The sequence below is a fragment of the Pseudorasbora parva genome, chromosome 2 (assembly GCF_024679245.1).
Source record: "Pseudorasbora parva isolate DD20220531a chromosome 2, ASM2467924v1, whole genome shotgun sequence".
NCBI lineage: Eukaryota > Metazoa > Chordata > Actinopteri > Cypriniformes > Gobionidae > Pseudorasbora > Pseudorasbora parva.
In genome coordinates this window covers 21,518,359-21,539,575 of record NC_090173.1, presented here as the reverse complement: position 1 = coordinate 21,539,575, position 21,217 = coordinate 21,518,359, and the positions used below count along the sequence as shown (strand labels likewise).

The window sequence follows — 21,217 nt, the reverse complement described above, 5'->3', positions numbered from 1 at the left end:
AACTTACAGTGCAAGTGACTTGATTATACTGAAAATACTGCAAATATGCAAATGCAGTTTGTGAGCTAGATTTTTTTATATATGACAAAATAGGTCTGTGCTGTCACACTTGGAGTATAGTGGTGGTGTCATGCCTACAAAGAGCAGCATTAACATTTTGCAAAAGTGTTCCAGACAAGAAACAAGCCAAGGGAACCGCACGAGGGCGAGTAAATTGTATATCAATATATTACATTTTCAATGTTATTAATGTAAAACATAATCAAATGTTCTATTTGTTCTCATGCATCTGTTCATTAACCATGCGTTCCAGCAACAAGACTTCAGCACCTCATCTGAGCTCCTCACCCACCTCCCATTCTCTCTCTCTCTCTCTCTCTCTCTCTCTCTCTCTCTCTCTCTCTCTCTCTCTCTCTCTCTCAGTGTGTGCAGCCCTGCCTTTAAGGGGAGGGTAAGATAAGAGTCCACATACAGACCCCTGAAATCCTCCTCAGAGCCACAGTCCCATAATCAACACCGCACAGACAGCTCGCGCGGGGCCGTGCACGCGCTAGACATTGATAAGAAAACTGCAAGACCAAGAGTTTTAATTTAACTTCCATTAATGTCGCTTTCATTAGGGGCAATGCGAAGACGAAGGGACCCTCGTGTATTTCTCATGGAACATCTTGGATTGGAAAGACTTTTTTAAATATAACTTTTTATACTTAATCAACGTTGATGTGGAGTTAACAGTGGTAACTTTGTACCAAACAAAAGGACCGCACGCGCACTACTTTATATTATAAATACGTTTTTTAAAGTTGAAAAAAGTCATGTTTGACTGCTAAACCTTTTATGTTCATTTAATTACTTTTTTTAATTATTGAATTTGACTGAACAGGTATTTTAGATAACAGTTTTCTCAGATAGTATTAAGGACTGGACCATGTAAATAATTGATTAAATAACCGCCAGCTGAGGAATCCGGAATTTTGGTACTTCGCCTGGAAGAAGAAGGAAAAAAAACTCTTCACTTTAATCCGCAAACTGCCTTTCAAAGGACTTCAAATGGGCCACTTGCTCCTGAGAAAAGAGACTCATTCTGCCGTGGAGGGCAATTTGAATGTTTGCGCACTGAGAGGAATGTCGAGCCTGCAGAGCCGCTGAGGGACTCAAACTGCTGCTTAATTAAACCCGATATTTGCTTGCGAGTCGGAGCCCAGTGCCGAGCGTCTCGTGCGCGTCTCTCTAAATGCGCGCTGTCCCGTGGAGCCCCGCAGCGGCACGGCAGCAAGATGAGATCGCGGATCCCGCTACTTCTCGCGGTACTTGCGGCGGCGTGTCTGCGGTTTGGCAGTGCGGAGGTAAGAGAGACTCAATGGACATTCTAATGAATCTCAAATTGCTATCTGACCTGGTAGAGTTCATTGGTCCCTGATGCATTCTTATGGGCTAATTATTTAACAACACACAGTAGCAAGTTTTTTCTTTCATAATTAAACCAATTAGTTTTTGATAATGACTTGTTGTTTTATAGAGCGATGTTTGTCCCAAAAAATGTTTTGTTCTCCTTAAGAGTTGATGGTGATCACATCTGTCAAGCACCAAAGATGACAGGCAAAAGAGTTATACGACTCATGCCATTTGATAGATTTGTTTGGGAAACAAACCCAAATTTAAGTCTTAATCCCATAAAAGGTTCTCCTCTGCTGTCGCGCTTCACATTTTCAATTTCAAATATTTAACGTTAAACTGGCGAGTCAAGCAAACCATGACAGAAACTATTTGCATAGCTACCTTAGGCTATATTAAAACGAGCAAGACGAGTCTGCTGCATAGCATAGGCTACTTAAACCGTATTGAAAATCTTCACTCCACTGCAACTCGTTTAAAACTTCATTATAGATTTGAGATATTATATAAGGATTTGTTATGACTCATTGACCAATGGAAACTGACATTGTCAATGACATAAAACGTGACGTCAAGTGACGTTTCGGCAGATTTATTTTAAATCTGAAGAATGAGGACGATTAGATTTCTATAGTGTAAAAAAATGAAAACTGAAAATGTAATGGTAATTTTCTCCCAGTACATTATCCAGTAATATTACGAAAATTTCAGTTAACCCATAAAACACTAACTAATGAGGTAATGTGTAGGCCTAATTCAAATTACAGGTAAGGACCTGTAAAAAAAAAAAAAAAAAAAAAAAAAAAAAATACGGAAAATTCCATTATATTCATACAGTAGCCTACATTGTACCCTATTTTTACTGACTTTCTTTTTTCTTTTTTTTTTTTTTACAGTGTAGGGAATAATTTCAATCTGAACATCGTCAGAATACAAGAGTCTTATGGAGTACTTTTAGTAGCCTAAGATTTTTTCTAAACTTTGTAGTTTGACAGATGTCCTGTATGGAAACGAACTCCATAAGCATTCTATATAGTTTGTGTTACATCAAAGAAATAACAGAATTCAGATTTCGCATTAGGGCTGTACGATATTGAAGAAAAATTTACACTGCCAGAGAGGCGGCTTTCTGCGTGTGCGCTTCTGGTGTGTGTCAAACAATATTTTTTTATGGTCTATGGTGTCAAACAGTGCAGAGGATTGAGATGTTTTCTGCAACTTTTTAACATTAAGTAGTCAAGTGTAAGTAACACTCATATGCGTCGACCTAAAATTTTGATTAAATTTTTTAAAAAATCATTCAGATTTAGGCTATGCGAAATTTTGATCATTTTGATGTATCTGCAGGCATGATACGTATTTTGGGTGAACAATTCTTTTTGGCAGTTGTTTGTGAATATCTGTGCATGTGTGTAGGCCTTTTTTGTGTATAGATTGTTCTCCCCAGTGCTTCAAAGCTTCTTCAAATATTATTACTGCCACATGAACTTATGCTGTAGTTTTGCGGTGTAACCAGTGGCAGCCCACAACATCATAAATCACCCATGGAGAGTCATATGAAGAATTCCCCATGGTTGATTCAATTATATGTATCAGTTATCTGATGCCTGGAGGCTCCAGAAACGTGTAATCCTGACTGGTGCACCAAGGATTGTTGACATTGGCACCCGAGATCTGCAGGTTCTAATGCGTTTGGCCTTCCGTTGACCATCAGTTGTGTTGCATTAGGCACTCAATCAAAATATGACATTTCTGTGACCCCAAACCTGCTAGAAGTCAGAGGGAGACATATCATAAGAGATTTAATTCATATCTAGTTCATTTAAGACATGACATCTCTAAATTATGCACCCCTTTCACCTTGAGGGTGGAAGGGTGTTTATCTGAATGCTTAAAATGTAAGTCCTTGTTTGAATGGAAAATGCAAGATCAAAACTTTTATAAAAACTGTGATTATGATCTCTCTCTCGACTTTAAGATGTGCTTTTCGGAAGTTCCCCATGTAAGAACATATTTTTAAAAATGTCTTTATGATGTGTGATTTGGATAGAAATATTCTGCTATAGGTAAAATTTAGACAAATATGACATGTACACTTGATTATATGTTTTCATTTACAGATAAAAATAAAAACACACAGACATGCAATATTATTTATTGAAGACACAAACTGATGGTGGTGCATAGTTGCATGTGTTAGTAGATGATATGGGCATGTGTGTGTGTGTGTGTGTGTTTGCGTGTATGCGTGTGTGTGTGAGAGACAGCATTGTCAGCAGATGTGCAATTATGTATCATTACTCCCCAACATTGCCTGTGCATTCCACCACTCCTCCACAATCCCAGAATGCTCTGGGCTTGTCCTTCACTCTGTGATGATAGCAGCAGGACTCAGGGGTTGTGTCGTTCAGCTCTGGTGACACTCCGCCCTCCCACTCCAATCCACTGGTGTGTTTGGATGTGGCAACCTGCAAGCATCAGTATCTTCATTCGCTTTTATTTTTATTTTATTTTTTTGCGATATTCAGATTTTTACATAAATGTAATATTGTTTATTATATATATATATATATATATATATATATATATATATATATATATATGTATATGTAATATAATAGATAAGTTTAAATTATTATTCAATTACTTTGAATTGTTTTCAGTATTTAGATTAAATCTGAAACTTTTTTGTTGTTTTAGAGTCCATCAGCTGAGTCTTCTCCATTAGGAAAGAAAAATACAAATGAAATATCTCTTTAATATCTTTAATATCTCATGATGCAATAAGAATAAATCTGTCTAATATCTTAATTATGTCTCAAACTGTTTTTTTTTTGCTGAGATTTGCTAAACTTCACCAAACTCAGAAATCTGAATATGAACTCATACGTTTCCGAAAATGTACTAAAAAACTTAACTTTTCTCCAGTATATGTCAGCAATTTTGTTTAGAAGAAATGTCTCATACATTTGATACATAAATGAGAGCAAGATTAAATCTCCTGATCTAAAACAGCAACCTATTCTGTTCTATTCTATTCTATTCTATTCTATTCTATTCTATTCTATTCTATTCTATTCTATTCTATTCTATTCTATCTATTCTATTCTATTCTATTCTCTGTTTGTGGCCATTTTGTATCCCATCTGTTGTCTGTACGCGCATGTGTGTGTGTGTGTGTGTGTGTGTGTTTGCCTGCGTTATGCTATATATTTACATTAGGTCGCCATAAAGCATTTTAGCGTGTTTGTATGATGTATTATAAATGCCTATGAATCATATAGGTGTGAATTAGTGTGTGTAAAGGTGTAAGTCCAAGCATGCACTACCATTTAAACGTTTGGGAACAAATCAATCAGAATTCACAGTAAAGATTTACCGTGTTAGAAAAGATTTTCAGTTTCAAATGAATGCTGTTTTCATTTGGTCTTTCTTTTCATTAAAGAATCCTGGATAACCTGTGTCATGTTTTCACAAAAATATTAAGAAACTGTTTTTAAAATCATCATATCAGAATGATTTCTAAAGAATCATGTGACACTGAAGACTGGAGGAATGATGCTGAAAATTCAGCTTTGCATAATTGTTTTAACTATATTTTTGATCAAATACATTTTTCAAAGACATTTTACAATATCTTACCAACCCTAAGCTTTTGAACGATAGTGTGACAACATTTCATCAAAGTTCAAACAACGTTTACCTGGTTTTGTATGTCCTGCTGTGCAGTGAATTGAAATCATGCTGTGGTATTGGCAGTAGTTCATGCATGCACAAACGTATGATAGAGCGCTTGAGAATGTCACCGAGAAATTAAAGATGGAAAACCGATGATTCATGAGAGTTATGCATTTGGACAAAACAGGATCACCAAAACTCCCAAGAGTGCAAAATACACCAGTGATTCACCATGCATCTATTTCTGTTGAATTATGAGTGCATGCCGCAAGAGGTGCGGCAAATTTCGGATGTTTCTTAACTTTTGGCATGCTTGTATTCCTGCATTTGTTCTGCCCATGCAAAACAGTCTGAATCAGTAATGTGACTGATTTCCCTTATCACGCCGATTACTGAAATACTCCATCCTTCCGGTAGCCTCCCTCATCCATCTCTCTCTTTCTCCTCCGAAAACTCACCTTTTCTCCATCCCTCCATCCCCCACTTCCTCTCTGTTCTCTTTCCTGTGTCCTGCGTAAATGCTGCCAGATGAGACGGAGGAGACGAGGGTCAGCGGCCCCTGTCTGGACACGCTGTATGAACAGGGCTATTGTGTCCCCAAGACCTGCATTGACACCCTGAGACAAACCAGCATCCATAACGCTCTGTCTCACTGTCACACACTCAACACTCTAAAAAATAATTCAGTGGCTTAGTAAATATCGCAGTAATAATTAACTTTATTAACTTAATAAAATCTCTCAATATCATTTACTTGATGGTTTTAGTTAAACATACCAAAATAATTGACTAAAAATCCAACAGTTAATTTTGTCTAAAATTTATACTTATATTTAAGTTTTTTTCTCTAAAATAATTTAGTATTCAAATAACCAATTATTTATTTTAAATATACTTAATACATTTGTGAAATTTATTTCAAAATATTTGAGAATGGAGAATTAAACCGATCTGTTTCAAGAACCACAAATATTTTCTTAATTAAAATCAAGATTATTAATATTTAACACACACTGAAGAAATTGAGTAAGTTTACTCGATTAAAACAATGCGCCCCTCCCCCACCCTCTGACTCCACGACAGCTCGACGGTTGAGTGAGTGCGGATATTTGAATTCTCCTCAGTCACCAGAGCAGTTTCTTCTTCTCAGCGTCGCAGAATTGGGGCATTTCCTCTGTGAAATTCAGGTTTGTATGTTTTGTTTTATCTATATAATCATTACTGTGCTAAAAGGCATTTTGTTTAATTCAAAACAACATACAGGGACAGTGTGAGTCACCTTAAGTTAACGTGTGGCGTTGGTCTTTGAATAGCCTGCTGTGTTGCTCAAAACACACAACTTTATTCGTAAAGATAATGAATATAATGAATTTGGATAATAAAATCTTATTAAAACTGGGCACTGTTTGTTTATTGTCAGGTTATGGAGTCTGGCGCCTCGCAGCATCTTTCAGCTACAAATGAAACGCAGGACAGCGGTCTCAAGTTCAGAGTCCACCACGCTATCGTTAGTCCATCTCAGGCTCGAGAAACAGCGCTGATACGGTGGAAATGGGATAACAGACCGGTTGATTACACTTGAATTACTTTTAAATGTTTAATTTTTACTTCTAAAATGTTTGTTACATGAGTTTAAATGTTGTAAAATAACTGTTATTCTTTACATGTCAAAACAGTAATATATGCTGTAACGTTGCTGTACTCGTCGACAATAAAGGCCATGTCATGTATAAGTGTGTTTGTGTAGACTGTGGAGTATTTTACAAAGGTTTAGAGGAAATTAAAGTTATACTATACAAGTTAGTAATACTCATAAATAAAATCAGTTCATATTAGTCATAAATATTGGTTTTTAAAATGCTTTTTACCCTATTTTTTCTACTCAATTGAATTTGTTAATGTAACAAATGCAGTTACTCAGATCTACTTAATTTTTTTACTTAATTTTACTCAGTTCTTATGGTGTTTATAATTGATTTCACTGCTTTAAAATTTACTCAATTTTTATAGTGTAAAAATGTTTCACCAAAAAAATTGAGTAAATCATAGTATTAGTTTTTAGAGTGAAACACACACAACATTTACGCTCATTTATATATGCGCTTAAATCTGATGCGTCATTCAGTATTCCGCGCTCAAATGTTGTTAAACTGTATAATTGACCCTTGTTGTAGTCAACTGACTTGGATATTAACAAAATGTAATTATTTTATTGTAACTTATTGTATTTTAAAATTGTATTTTACATTTAGTATAAATGATCCATGTATATATTTTATTTAAATTATTAATTTAGTGTTGCATTTACATTTATTCATTTTCTGTATATCATGGAGGATAACAACACGAATTAAAACCTGTAGGTCATTATGACTTTCTGGCTTAACTGATAGTATATTATTTATTTATTTTCTACATACAGTACCATCCAAAAGTGTGGAGTCTGTAAGATTTTAGGCCCTATCATTCACCCAGCGCAATTTGAAGGCGCAACGCAAGTGTTTTTTGCTAGTTTCGGCCCAACGAAGTTATCATTTTCACGCCCCGTGCCACGTTTAAAGCTACACTGTGTAACTTTTTTAGTTTATTCTTAGCTAAAAACACGTTTTTTCAAAAAATATATGTGCTCATCAATGTATATTTACTTCTTTCAAGTAACAAAGTATTCTCGTAAGTTTATAATATGCCATTGAAAATACATACAGGTGAGGGGTTCGAAAATGCCAGTCGCCATGTTGGCCCTCCATCTTGAAAGTACATTAGCCAAAGAGGGACATAGCCATAAATTCCAGCTTCGCCTTTCGCGTTTTAACACTCGATGGCACCTTGTCGAATGTGAAGAGGGGGATTGACATGTTAATCTTGGACTGAATTGGCCACCGTAGGAGTTAAAACGAAATCAGAATTGAGAGCAACAGAAACTATTATTCACTTGATGGTCATATAACCTTTTTACCGCTAGATGGGGGAAAATATCACACAGTGTTAGCCTGACAAGCCAGAACCACATCAAGATGTTTGGTCTGGAAACTCACCATAGACAGGGCTCAATCCGAGGGGCAGGATAAACGGTTGTCTTTCAAACTCCCTCTGCACACGATAGGATAGCGCTACAACCAACCAGAGCAACGAAGGTGAAACAGAGCTTGTTAATAGATTAAACTTTCGCCGTATCCGGTCGGCAAAACTCTGAACACATCTTCCCTTTTTAAGAATGACTTCAGTGCCATTCTTTGTTCTTTTCTCAGAGAAAAGCTTAACTCCAAGTCTTCCAGAGTCGCGGTCAAAGCTGATTCGAAAGACCGCTGTTCGCCAGTTTCTGTGTTTGCTAGAAGCACGCAAACGTCATTATGGCCCCACCCACTGACTCTATACACGATGTGATTGGCCCAGCAAGAGTTAGGCGAATACAGCTCAGAAGGGTATTGAGAGTTGCTAGACGACACTCGCGGGCAGATAAGATTTGGTGCGTCTAGATTTCTAGGCTAACGCAGTGTAGCTTTAAATACCAAATGCACTCATGGCCATCTTTTCACCTATGGGTGTGCTGGTCTGAAAACGAGGTGTGTTCAGGCATATTTTTTGTGTCATTTAAATAGTGTGCTAGTAATATGCGTTAATAATATGTTAGTAATATGTGGGTGCACAACGCACATACACTCTGCTTATTACACACACACAGGGCACACAAAATTTTTAAATATTAACAATAAAAGGATTGCTCTCTGGAGAAGCGTTCCGCAAATTCCGCTATATGTAAAGTGAATTCGGGAGATTAGTCTATGATTGGTTTATTGCACTTTAGGCCCAAAACAACCGTGTAACCCGTTTAGACCATGTGCCGGGCACACAGACCGTTTCCCCCCCGCCCATCATTAATCTAGCAAAAGTGTATTTTGAGCATTATTCCTCCAGTCTTCAGTGTCACATGATTCTTCAGAAATCATTCAGATATGATGATCTGATGCTCAAGAAACATTTCTTATCAATGTTGAAAACAGTTGTGCTGCTTAATATTTTGTTATTAAAAATGTAATATTTATTTCTAACGCTTCAGTTCCTTTTCCTCTCTCTTTTAGGCCGATCCTCTCCCGGCCGCTGTGGTTGAGTTGGTGAAGGGTGGATCTGTGTCTTCTATTCAGGACCTGCAGTTTCTACTGTTCTCTGAATCCATAGGTAAATCTGCATCTGCTTTGAATCGCTCACATACTAGAAATCTCACAGAGATGCATGTGTCATTCTTCTTCAGCACAGAAAGATTGCACAGACAGACATTTAAAGTGTGAAGCTAAAAAGGCCTATATATATTCATGGGTTTTGTGACTCTCTAGAAACTGTAGTGACCTGGGCTGTAGCTGTCAAAAGTATTTAGTATTTAAGAGGTGCATGCTGTTGAATATGGAGCTAATTTGAAGTGTTTTTTTGTTATAAAGCTTCAAAATTACATTTGCTCGAGGCAATTATTTCCCTTTAATAAAAATGGTAATTATGACTGTGGGCTACAACACGCCAGTTTTACACACTTAATATAGAATGTAATTTGAATACTTATTACAAAGCAACATTTTGTCTTTGACTTTGAACTGTGTGTTGTCCCCATTTAGATTTAAGGCATTAAGTAGACACTCTTATGCAGAGTTACTTAAGTGCTTTAGCTTTATTTGACAAAGTATCATGTACTTTGCAAAGAGCCCATCTTGAACCAGAAGAAGAAACCTTAATCAATGCGTGGTGAGAAGAAAAAAACGTAACATGGTGTGATGTGCCAGTCCTCTTTTACTGATACTTTTGTTCCTATAGAAAATAGAAACAAGTTGCAATTTCTTACAAGGGTCTGAAATTAAATGATTTCATGCATATTCACCGCTGTTTTGCTACCTGATCATGTTTTCAAGTTGCTGTTATTTTGTTCCCTAGAGGTTGAGCCAGACAGTCATCATGAAAACGACACCAGCAACCGTCTACCACGAAGTCTTCTAGGTTAGTTCTTCTTCTCTTTTCTTGCTTGTTGCTGTATCATCTGTTTCATTCTCCTTTATGTTGGTTTTTTGAGTGTTAAAATACCTTTTCTATCTTAATATGCAGAAGCAAATTCATTTCCCCTAAATGTGTGTGGATTGATAAAAAGGCCACAGATATTACGTTTTTCAGCATTAACAATAGTTATTTTTCATATCTGAACCTGTATTTAGTTTATTTTAACTATTGTGCGTCAGTATATGACATAAATAAAGCTTTCGCATAAAGCATTAAATAATCAGAATAACCTTCCAAAATCTGCAAATTCACTCATCAAGGTTATTACCAGACAGTGCAAGGTTTTATAAATGCAGAGGCCCCATAATTTATTTATATGGCACCATTAAAAACAATGATTGTTGACCCGAGGTACTGTACAGTATATTAAAAGACCATCAACATTAAAGGGGGGGGTGAAACACTCAGTTTCAGTCAGTGTCATGTCAATCTTGAGTACCTACAGAGTAGCATTGCATCCTGCATATCTCCGAAAAGTCTTTATTTTTTTTATAATTATATAAGAAAGATGCGCTGTTCCGAGTCTTTCCGAAAAAAGCCGAGCGGGTGGGGGCGTATCGTGTGAGTGGAGCTAAATAATGACGTGTGCAGCAGCGCACTGCTATTGTGTTGAGTCGACTGCGTCATCCCTAACAGCGGGAAAAAAACTTTATTCAAAATAAAAAAATGGCTTTTAATCAGATACAGCCATACATCTATGATCCGGAATCAGACCCAGAGGCTGCAGTTGAACAGGAGCAGCAGCAAAAAACGACTAGAGCAGGACGTCTCTATACACTACGGTACAAGTTATACACTAACTATATAATATGCTTAGCGACTTGTGTTATTTACACATTTATACTTGAATTATATCGTCGTATTTTTGTCTTTGAAGGTGTACATGTGGGAAGTGCAGTTGTGCACGTGTGTTTGTGTGTTTACGCGTGGTTTGTGTAGACAGTAAGCGGACTGGTTTTGCACAGCAGGATTAGTTAGTGTTTACATAGAAAGACACGGAATAGTAGCGCATTTGAATGAAGAAGCGCGCTTATTTAGTTCAACATATTTCCCCACTCTTTGTGTATTGTTGTTTGGAGTGCTTTTACAATACACAAACAAAGTTACACATATAGTGGCCAGCTAAACAAATGTACACGCACTACACATCGCATGCTCCATTGATCAATTAACTATACGTGATCATGTTTGGGCTACTTGATGAGCATAGGCAAAAACACAGACATTTGAAGCAGTCTCACTCACCGCCTGCGGTTTTAACGTTGGGACCTTTATCGTTGGGACTGCTCCATCATTCAGCATTAGGCGATCGGAAAATCCGGCGTCGAGCTGGGCCTTGTTTATGAAACAGTCGGCACCGAAATGCAGCGAACAGATATAAACATTCGCGCAACTCAGTTGCTGATCCGGAAAAGCAAATTACATCCACTGTTGCCTTAACGCGGGGTTTTGGGGAATCTGTGCAGGACTGTCTTGGTCTGGCAACCAAAAACGCACTTTTTTGGTGACATTGTTATGTGCACATCACCTGTTTAGCATCCTACAAGCAAGCGCTTTGATGGGCATAGCCTGTTGCTTTCGCTCTCTCCCTCTCTCTCTCTCTCTCTCTCTCTCTCTCTCTCTCTCTCTCTCTCTCTCTCTCTCTCTCTCTCTCTCTCTCTCTCACGCGCTTCCGGTAGAATTGTCCGTAAGGCCCATACAAGGAAATTCCGCCCCCGTTAACGTCAAAGGGGACGCATGATCTCAAAAAACTTGCCGAAACTTATGACTAACCGGAAGTAGTATTTTTGACAAAGAAATACTCCCGTCAAACGTCCACCTTAACTTTTGAAACTTTGTCTATGTTTAGTATGGGATTCCAAGTCTTTAACAGTGTAAAAAGATCAGTATGCATGAAACAGCATTTCACCCCCCCTTTAAACCAGTAAACAGTTTACAAACATAAGTACACAAAACTACACAAACTACACAAATCAGCGATGATTAAAAGCCAGAGTAAATAGATATGTTTTGAGGTTTACTTCAAAAACCATGCCGTGTAGGGCAATTCTAGTATTAAAAGGTCGGTTTCGGTGGGGCAACAGCAAAAGAAAAATAGCACAATCACCTCTCAATTATAATCTAGCTAAATTTTAATCTAGGAATGTTTAGCAGTTTGTGGTTGAATGACTTTAGACACATTACTGGATTGTAGATAGTAAATCAGAAATGCAGGTGCTAATCCATTAAAATATTTAAAAACCCAGTAACAACAATCAATTCTGAATCGAAATGAGAGCCAAATCAGAGTAATGATCTTGTTTCCGTGCACCAGTTAGCAGCCTATAGCAGTAAGAATTTGAACCATTTGGGCAAGAGATACTTGGTTAACACCCTTATAAAATAAATTACAATAATCCAGCATTGTCAAAATGAAAGCTTGGATCACCCTTTTAAAGTATATAAAAGAAAGAAATTATTTTTTTACTTTAGCTAGGACTCAAAGGTGAAAAACTAGTTTTGACCACTGAACTCTTTCTCAAATTTAAGAGCACTATCAAAGAACACACGCAAACTATTCACTAATGGTAACACATGGACACAAATGGCCAAAGTTTAAACAAGACACACTAACAGATTCTGAAGATTCAAGAATTATATTCTCAGTTTTGCCTTCATTTAGTTTTTTTTTAAAAAGACATCAAGGCCTTTACATCAGCTAGGCAAGCCAACAGAGCATCCAAACCCTTCTTTTTTGATCCCAGTGGCAGATAGATTTTGGTATCGTCAGCATAACATTGAAAAGAAATACAGCATTTCTTAAAAATCGACCAAAGGAAGCATATACAATGAGAATGAAACCGGAACAAGAGCCTTGGGGAACACCAGTAAGAGAAGCTGTGAATTGACTAATACTAACAGAAAAGCTTCTATATTTAAAATAAGATTGAAATCATTTAAAGTGAAAGTTTTTAATAAATGTGATGTTTATCTGCTTACCCCCAGTGCATCCAAGATGTGGGTGTGTTTGTTTCTTCAGTAGAACACAAATGAAGATTTTTAACTCCACCCGTTGCTCGTTTAATGCATACCAATGGGGTGTTTTTCATTTCCCTGAATGCCCACACAGTGCTTCAAACATGAGATAAGAACAAATCACTTGTGTCAATCCAACAAGCACTAAAACAGCAGACTTGCCGAAATTGACAGTCTTTAGTATATTGTTTAGAACCTTTACCAATGCCATTTCTGTGGAGTGCTAAAACCTGACTGAAAAACTTGTTTTCATACAGAAAGATTTTGGACATAAAAGAAAGGTTGGAGAAATTGTCGGGTCTAAAATTGTCTGATATTAAGATTCACTAACTAGCTGTAGCAGGAAAAGATTCAATAAGGCTCCAAAATTCTTTGGCTAAAAAATTTGCCACACAGTACACACGCACATTGAAATCCCCAAGAATTAAAAGCCTATCAAAATAGGGAATGATTCTCCTTAAATGTCTGAAAGCTCATTAAAAGTCACAGCCATATTACCCAGTAGTCCAAGACTCCTTGCCCACTGAAGCTTAGCAGGGTTGAGCCTGGTCAGTACCTGGATAGGAGACCAACTGGGACAACTAGGTTGTTGCTGGTAGAGGTGTTAGTGAGGCCAGCAGGGGGCGCTCACCCTGTGGTCTGTGTGGGGCCTAACACCCCAGTATGGTGATGGGGACACTGTACTGTAACAAGCACTGTCCTTTGGATGAGACGTTAAACCGAGGTCCTTAAATCCCATGGCACTTCTCTTAAAAGAAAATACGGTCTCACTCCCGACTCGTCAAATGTCTGACACTTGGTCAGGACCCCTCTGCGTCACTTTTTAACGCACGGGGTACCCCTTTAGCGTAATTTTTTAACGAGCAGGGTGCGCCATTCATTTCAATTGTTTTGCCTAATGCGTCAGATCAAGACATTTAGTTCTTTGCATTTGTAAAAGTAGACATGATTTTATGATTATTTATAGGCTACTTTTATATTTTGGAGCAACTAACCCAACTCCTACCCTAAACCTACAATATAAAACACATAAGAGGCAAATAAAAGTACAGGTCACAGGTATTTACTGCAAAAACTGACCAAAACAGTATAAAAGTATTAACTCATGTTGCATTCCAAGTCTTCTGAAGTCATACGATGTCTGTAAAGAATAGAGTTGATCTTAATGTTTTAATCGCTGAAATTATGATCCTGCCACTCTGTGAACAAACTAATTCATATTTCATTCAAATGATACACACGACTCTTTAGCATCACACAATCGGTCACAAGACATTTTACAATCAATGCTGACGTAATGACGCAATTGGTCACGAGACATACGAGAGCCAATGGAATTTTTCTATGAAATCTGATGTAAGGTTTCTTCGGCGGATGGAGATTGCCGATCGCTTTTGGGGATTTTCTTTGCACAAATCAACCGTTTGTCTTCAGAACACTTTTGTACTTTTTGGAATATTTGTGCTTTTGGAATAAATTGTGCCTGCAGTCATATCTGCCCGTTATATCCTGTGTTTTATATCATATAATACACAAATGGGTAGGTTTAGGGATGAGATGGGGTTGGGTTACATGTTAAAACATGTTTAACTAGCGTAAATAAAAATAAATGTTAACAAAAATATACTCCAACATGTCATAATGGCACAGTCATAACCCAATATATCATTTCATTATGATGATATGTCCAGCGCATCTGTGTATGATGCCAAAGGTTTCTCATTGAAATGAATAAAGAACCCTGCTCGTCGAAAAAGGCTAAAGGGGTACCCTGTGTGTTAAAATGTGACGCAGAGGGGTCCTGACCAAGCATCAATATGTGACGAGTTGGGACTGAGACCGTGTTGCATAGACTAGGGGTGTAACTGATTTTTTTTTAGAATCAAGAAGCCCTTGATGCTAGGCCTAAGCAAGCACCTGTAAAAATCGAGTCTTATACATTTTGTGTCTATGTGTTTCTGTGTTTGTCTGCAGATGCTCAGCCTGCTCAGCAAGCCATCTGTAAGGTCAGGACTGAGGTCATTGAGGTCACACGCTCCATGTTGGACCGTAGCAATGCTAATTTCCTGCTGTGGCCTCCGTGCGTGGAGGTGCAGAGGTGCTCGGGATGCTGTAACACCAAGAGCCTGCAGTGTGTTCCTGTACTCACACACACACGATACCTACAGGTACACACACACTTCTCAAGTGTGCACTTACTAGGGAGCTAAAAATTCACTCATGCAACAATTGTTGCTATCCAAAAAACATGCTGTTGCATTTCTGTATTGCGATACAATTTTGACTCAATATATTGTTACACCCCTATTACTATACCATACACTCTCAGAAAAAAGTACAAAAGCTGTCACCGGGGCAGTACCTTTCAAAAGGTACCAATACGTACCATTTAGGTCATATTACACTTTTGCTGCTAATATGGACCTTTAAGATACTAATATGCACTCTTTAAAACAATGTACAAAGGTGTACATTATAAAAGGATTATACCCCAGTGAGATCTTTTGTACTTTTTTCCCCCTGTGAGTGCATATGCACCATTTTCACTTTTCCTCTTCCCTTCATCCTTAGGTGATGAAGATACAGTACGTAAACAAGCGGCCGCTCTACGATAAGGCCGTAGTCTCCGTCCTCGACCACGTAGAGTGTCGCTGTCAGCCGGCTCCTCGGCCCTCCCAGCGCCGGAAATCGTCCAGCCAAAAACAGGATGCACGGGATCGTTCTGGGAAATCTCGACCCAAAGATGAGCTCCATCGCAGGGATGAACTCAAACACAACCAGAGGTTAAGCCTGGAGGACCTGCTCAGCCACAGCTGGTTGCCCAAAGAGAGGTTTTCTGAATCTGGAGCATCAGACACTTTCGATTTTGGCCGTGATGGCTGGGATCGGAACGAGACGCAGTATGGAGGGGGCAAAGGTCATCACCGTCACCCTGCGGACGGAAGGAGACCTGGCAACACGAATGGCACTTCAACACAGGGAACGACGGCTCCACTGCCGAATCATACCGAGCAGGAAGAAACTGATTCGTCACTGCAAAACATTACGCAATTCGAATCACAGAGTAATGCCAACCAAAGTACAACCAATAGCACATCTGAATATAATATGGGGCCATTGCAGACTTTTAAGCACCGGTCAAATCTCACGCAAGAAACTGAACAATTGCGAACAACCAATCAAACAGACCAACTTGCTTTCAATGCCACAGCAACAGCCAGTGAGAATCTAGGAGGTGTAGAGGAAAACGGTCAGAAAGTGAGAGGTGAGACTACAGACATAGAGGCGAAGGAGGAGGAGCGAGAGCAGAGACAAATGGACAGAAAGGTCAAGCAGGACGAGATGGAAGATTTGCTACAGCACAAACTCCTAGATGAGCAGAAACACAAACATCACCTCAAAGTACAACAGACGAATATACAGCCAGACGAGAAACTACAGCAGCTCCATCATAAACAACAACACAGTTATACAACCACCCAACGGACAGGTAAAATACCAAAACACCCAAACAAACAGATAAGGAGGTTTTTCCATTCATCCATGTTTTATCATTGTTAGGTAGAAATTAGTCATAGTCAATGTTGTTGAAATAACATGATAGATGGCTGGTGTTGGTGGTGTAATGGTGTGGGGGATGTTTTATTGTCACAATTTAGGCCCATTATTGCCAGTTGGGCATTGTTTAAATGCCACAGCCTACCTGAGTATTTTTTCTTACCATGTCTATCCCTTTATCACCACCATGTACCCATCCTCTGATGGCTACTTCCAGCAGGATACTGCACCATCTCACAAAGCTTGAATCATTTCAAATTGGTTTCTTGAACATGACAGTTCACTGTACTAAAATGGCCCCCACAGTCACCAGATCTCAACCCAATAGATCATCTTTGGGATGTGGTGGAACGGGAGCTTCGTGCCCTGGATGTGCTTCCCACAAATATCCATCAACTGCAAGATGCTATCCTATCAATATGGGCCAACATTTCTAAAGAATGCTTTCAGCACCTTGTTGAATCAATGCCACGTAGAATTAAGACAGTTCTGAAGGCGAAAGGGGGTCAAACACAGTATTAGTATGGTGTTCCTAATAATCCTTTAGGTGAGTGTATTGATAGATAGATAGATAGATAGATAGATAGATAGATAGATAGATAGATAGATAGATAGATAGATAGATAGATAGATAGATAGATAGATAGATAGATAGATAGATAGATAGATAGATAGATAGATAGATAGATAGATAGATAGATAGATAGATAGATAGATAAATAGATAGATAGATAATGGGATATGTCATAATGTGATGGGATTCGACACAACACAAAAATACAGCACAACACTGCAAAATCAAATTAGAATATAGCTGGAATAATTTTTTTTTTTTTGCAAACAGGAACTACATCTCCTCCTGTGCAACATCTCCCTCCACACAAACCTCACAGGCCACCTCCTCACCCCCCAAAAAGGAGGCGAAAGCAACGTAATCGTATCAGCAAATCTGCCATGAGAGCCCTCCTCATGTAACACAAACATACACAGGTAAACTGCGCAGATTAGCAAAACCCTAAAATAACATCTCTTTAGATTTAATATATAGTAAACATGTTTATAATGGTAACAGCATTTAATGCGGTATCCTGACTATATCTTTTGTTTGCTTTCTCGCAGATATATGTTCAAATGGATGCAATTTCACCCATATGAATTCTTATTTATGTAACCAGTGTATCCAGGAACATTAAAGGGTTAGTTCACTCAAAAATTATCCCATGATTTACTCACCCTCAAGTCATCTGGTGTATATGACAGTCTTCCTTCAGACAAATAAAACCGGAGTTATATTAAAAAAGTCCTGGCTAATCCAAGCTTTATGATTGCAGTAATTGTTGCTTTGTTTTTGAAGTCCGTAAAAAATGCATCTGTCTGTCATAAAACTGCTCCACTCCAGGAGGTTAATAAAGGCCTTCTGAAGCTAATCGATGCATTTGTGTAAGAGAAATATCCATATTTAAAGCTATATTTTTTCCATAAATTGAATACGGAGTCGATCGACCGGAACTTTACTTTATACAGTTTTAAATATGGATATTTTTCTTACGATTCACCTCAAAAGGTTTTTATTAAATCCCTAGAGCCGTGTGGAGCAGTTATATGACAGACAGATGCATTTTTATGGAATTCAAAAACAGAATAACAAATGCCATTATAAAGCTTGGATTAGCCAAGACTTTTTTAATATACTCTGATTGTTTTAATCTAAAAAAGAATGTCATATAGGATGACTTTAGGGTGAGTAACTTATGGGCTAATTTTAATTTTTGGGTGAACTGTCCCTTTAAGAGTTGCGGCACTAATCACTTTTCAAACAACATCTCCAGCTCACATCTCACAACCTGCAGTTCCCCTTCTCTGCTCGAAGTCATGAGGAAAAGGACAATCCTGTCACAGAAGTTGCTTTGCATGGTGGATTGTTGCAGGTTCTCTTGCACCTGCCGAAGATTTCCCGTGCTCTTAAAAATGGACATTCAGCCTTCTAGCTCCGAAAACACTAGAAGTGGGACTTGAGAATCATGTAAAGAAGGAAGTTCAGGACATCAGAAGAATGAAACACATTTTGTCTCTGAGTAATGATACTGGCTCATAGTAGATACCGGGTGTGCAGTAACTAGTTAAAGGTGGAAGAGAATGACCTGAAAAGACTATATTTCCCATGATCACTTTCCTTAAGAGACAAACCAGAAGTTGCATCTGTGCTACATCTCGCCTTTTTTTTTTTTTTTTTATTTTTTAATCCTCCAAAAAGCGGTTGCCATTTTCAGTTATGTTGTGAAATCAGGGCTTGAAGTTATAAGCTCATAAACAAATCATAGTTTTATTCCACTGGTCCAGTATTTAAAAAAAAAAAAATACATTTTTAAAAAAGCACATTATATCCAGAGATGCAATCAAAACACGCTATGTTATGCCATATTTCAAACAATGTGCTTTTACCTAAAACATACAGAGACAGAGAACGCTTGAGCAACTTTGTATTTTAATATATTGCCAGTCAAGTTGTTTGCAGTACCATTTGTTATTATTTGAGCGATTCTTAACACTGGAAATTCTCACAGGATAAAGCAAGGGAATGCATTTCTGTCTCAATTAATTCCTCATACCTCTAAGAGTGTAAAGGTGCTACATTATAACACAAAGCAGCAAGAGTTTTATTCATTAATATTATTTATTCTTTTGTAAATCTGTTCTGTTTACAGCAGGCTCAGTGTTTTATCATAGTCTTACAACACCAGAAGACCAAACGTGGATTGTTTTCAGTATGTTCATGTACCGAGGGTCTGTTTTGGATCTTTACTAAACCTTGCAGATTGTCCAGAATTTGCACTCTTTTTATATTAAGAATAAAATTTAAACACTAACCATTACGGTGTAATACATGGTCTCATTAAGATTTCATTTGTGTTATTTCCCCTATCTTTAGTTAAAAAACAAATACAAACCTATTTAGATCCTCACATGTGCTTCACATGTTGCTCACAGCCTTTAACTCATTTGGCAGACACTTATTCAAAGAGTCTTACAGTGCGTTTCCTGGGAATCGAAGCCATGAACTCGGGGTTGTTAGCGCCATGCATAGCAGTTGAGCTACATAAATACTTGTTTTCAACATAATGGTGTGCTTTTCCTCGGTTTTCCTGATAAAAACGGGCTTATTCCCACCCTATTTGCCCAGAAAACTTCACATCTGTGCTTACAGTATCTGCCAACAGCATTTCAGTTTTATTTTGGCTTGTCAATGATTGGATTTGGTTGAGGCGCAAATTACACACACTACCAATCTACCAAATTATTTTTATTTTGAGCAAGGACCAATCAAATTGATGTAAAGTGACAAAAACATTATATCATGTTACAAAATGTCTATTTCAAATAAATATTCTTTTGAACTTTCTATTAAATTTATCAAAACAAAAATATCATACTTTGCACAAACAATATTAAGCAGCCCTTAAAGGGATAGTTCACCCAAAAAGCTAAATTAGCCCATGGTTTACTCACCCTGATTTAGTATAGGTGTATATGACATTTTATGAGTTATATTAAACAAGTCCTGGCCACACTTTATAATGACAGGGATTGTTGCTCTGTTTTTGAAGTCCATAAAAGTGCATCTATCCATCACATGCATTTGTGTAAGAAAAATATCCATGTTTAAAACTTTATGAAGTAAAGTTCCGGCCGATCGCCTTCAGTAACTACTGGAGAAAGTGTTGAAAGTGCCTCTCGCAGTTCAAAATGCTCTCACGAGCATTACTGTTAGCGTAAGCATTTGGAACAGCAGAGGCACTTTCAACACTTTTTTCCATTTTTGGCAATCGGTGTGTAAGTGCATAAAATGTCAACAACACGAACGCTTAGTGAATCAAAAGTCAATGTCCAAGGAAAATGCCATGATGTATTGTGTGTGTGTGTGTGTGTACGCTCATCTTTAGCTCCACACACTGCACACCTCCACGAGCTCAGCTGTTTTCTGGAAAGAATCGGTACAGCGTATACATCTATTAAAAATCTGATAAAACTCAAGACTCCTCAGAGATATGAAGGATGCAATACTAGGTACTCAAAGTGAACATGAGATTGGCAGAAACAGTGTGTGTTATGTATCCTTTATTTACTCATTGTTGCAGTTGGTCAGATGTTCCTAGTGCTTGCATAACTCACCATTTTTTGTGAAAAAAGTAATATTGGAATGATATTGCACAATATTACTGTTTTTGCTGTGTTCTTGAATGAATGAATGAATGACTGAATGTATGAATATATGAATGAGGCATTTATAAAGCGTTTTCATATGTATTACTGTACACCCAAAGCGCTTTACACTCATGTCAGGGGTCTCACCTCTCCTCATTTTTGACCAAATTAATGCAGCCTTGGTGAGCCTAAAGACTTCTTTCAAAAATTAAACCGAAACTTTGAACTGTAGTGTTCATTAAACTATATCACGAATCTCAGGCCAGCCTGATGCAGTCCCACGGCCCTGCAAATGCTAAAGTGGGACGTCCCAGAGGGTCATTTATTCCCT

The 21,217-nt window shown here is 37.9% G+C and overlaps 1 protein-coding gene across 3 annotated transcripts; it reads left to right on the top strand.

Moving 5' to 3' along the window:
- Nucleotides 1-486: 486 nt before the first annotated feature.
- pdgfbb (platelet-derived growth factor beta polypeptide b) lies at nt 487-19,553 on the top strand. 3 transcript variants are annotated; one of them, XR_010908636.1, is made up of 8 exons: nt 487-1,346; nt 9,153-9,249; nt 9,991-10,053; nt 15,100-15,293; nt 15,697-16,615; nt 17,528-17,673; nt 17,803-17,879; nt 18,513-19,553. XR_010908636.1 is itself a non-coding variant. In XM_067459838.1 (7 exons), exons 1-6 carry the CDS (start codon nt 1,278-1,280, stop codon nt 17,656-17,658), a joined length of 1,473 nt encoding a protein of 490 aa, XP_067315939.1. In that variant the 5' UTR covers nt 487-1,277; the 3' UTR covers nt 17,659-17,673; nt 18,513-19,553. The 3 variants fall into 3 exon arrangements, 2 of the variants coding, with proteins under 2 accessions (XP_067315939.1, XP_067315925.1); XM_067459838.1 differs by lacking the exon at nt 17,803-17,879; XM_067459824.1 differs by having other exon boundaries at nt 17,803-19,553.
- The last annotated feature ends 1,664 nt before the right edge of the window (nt 19,554-21,217 follow it).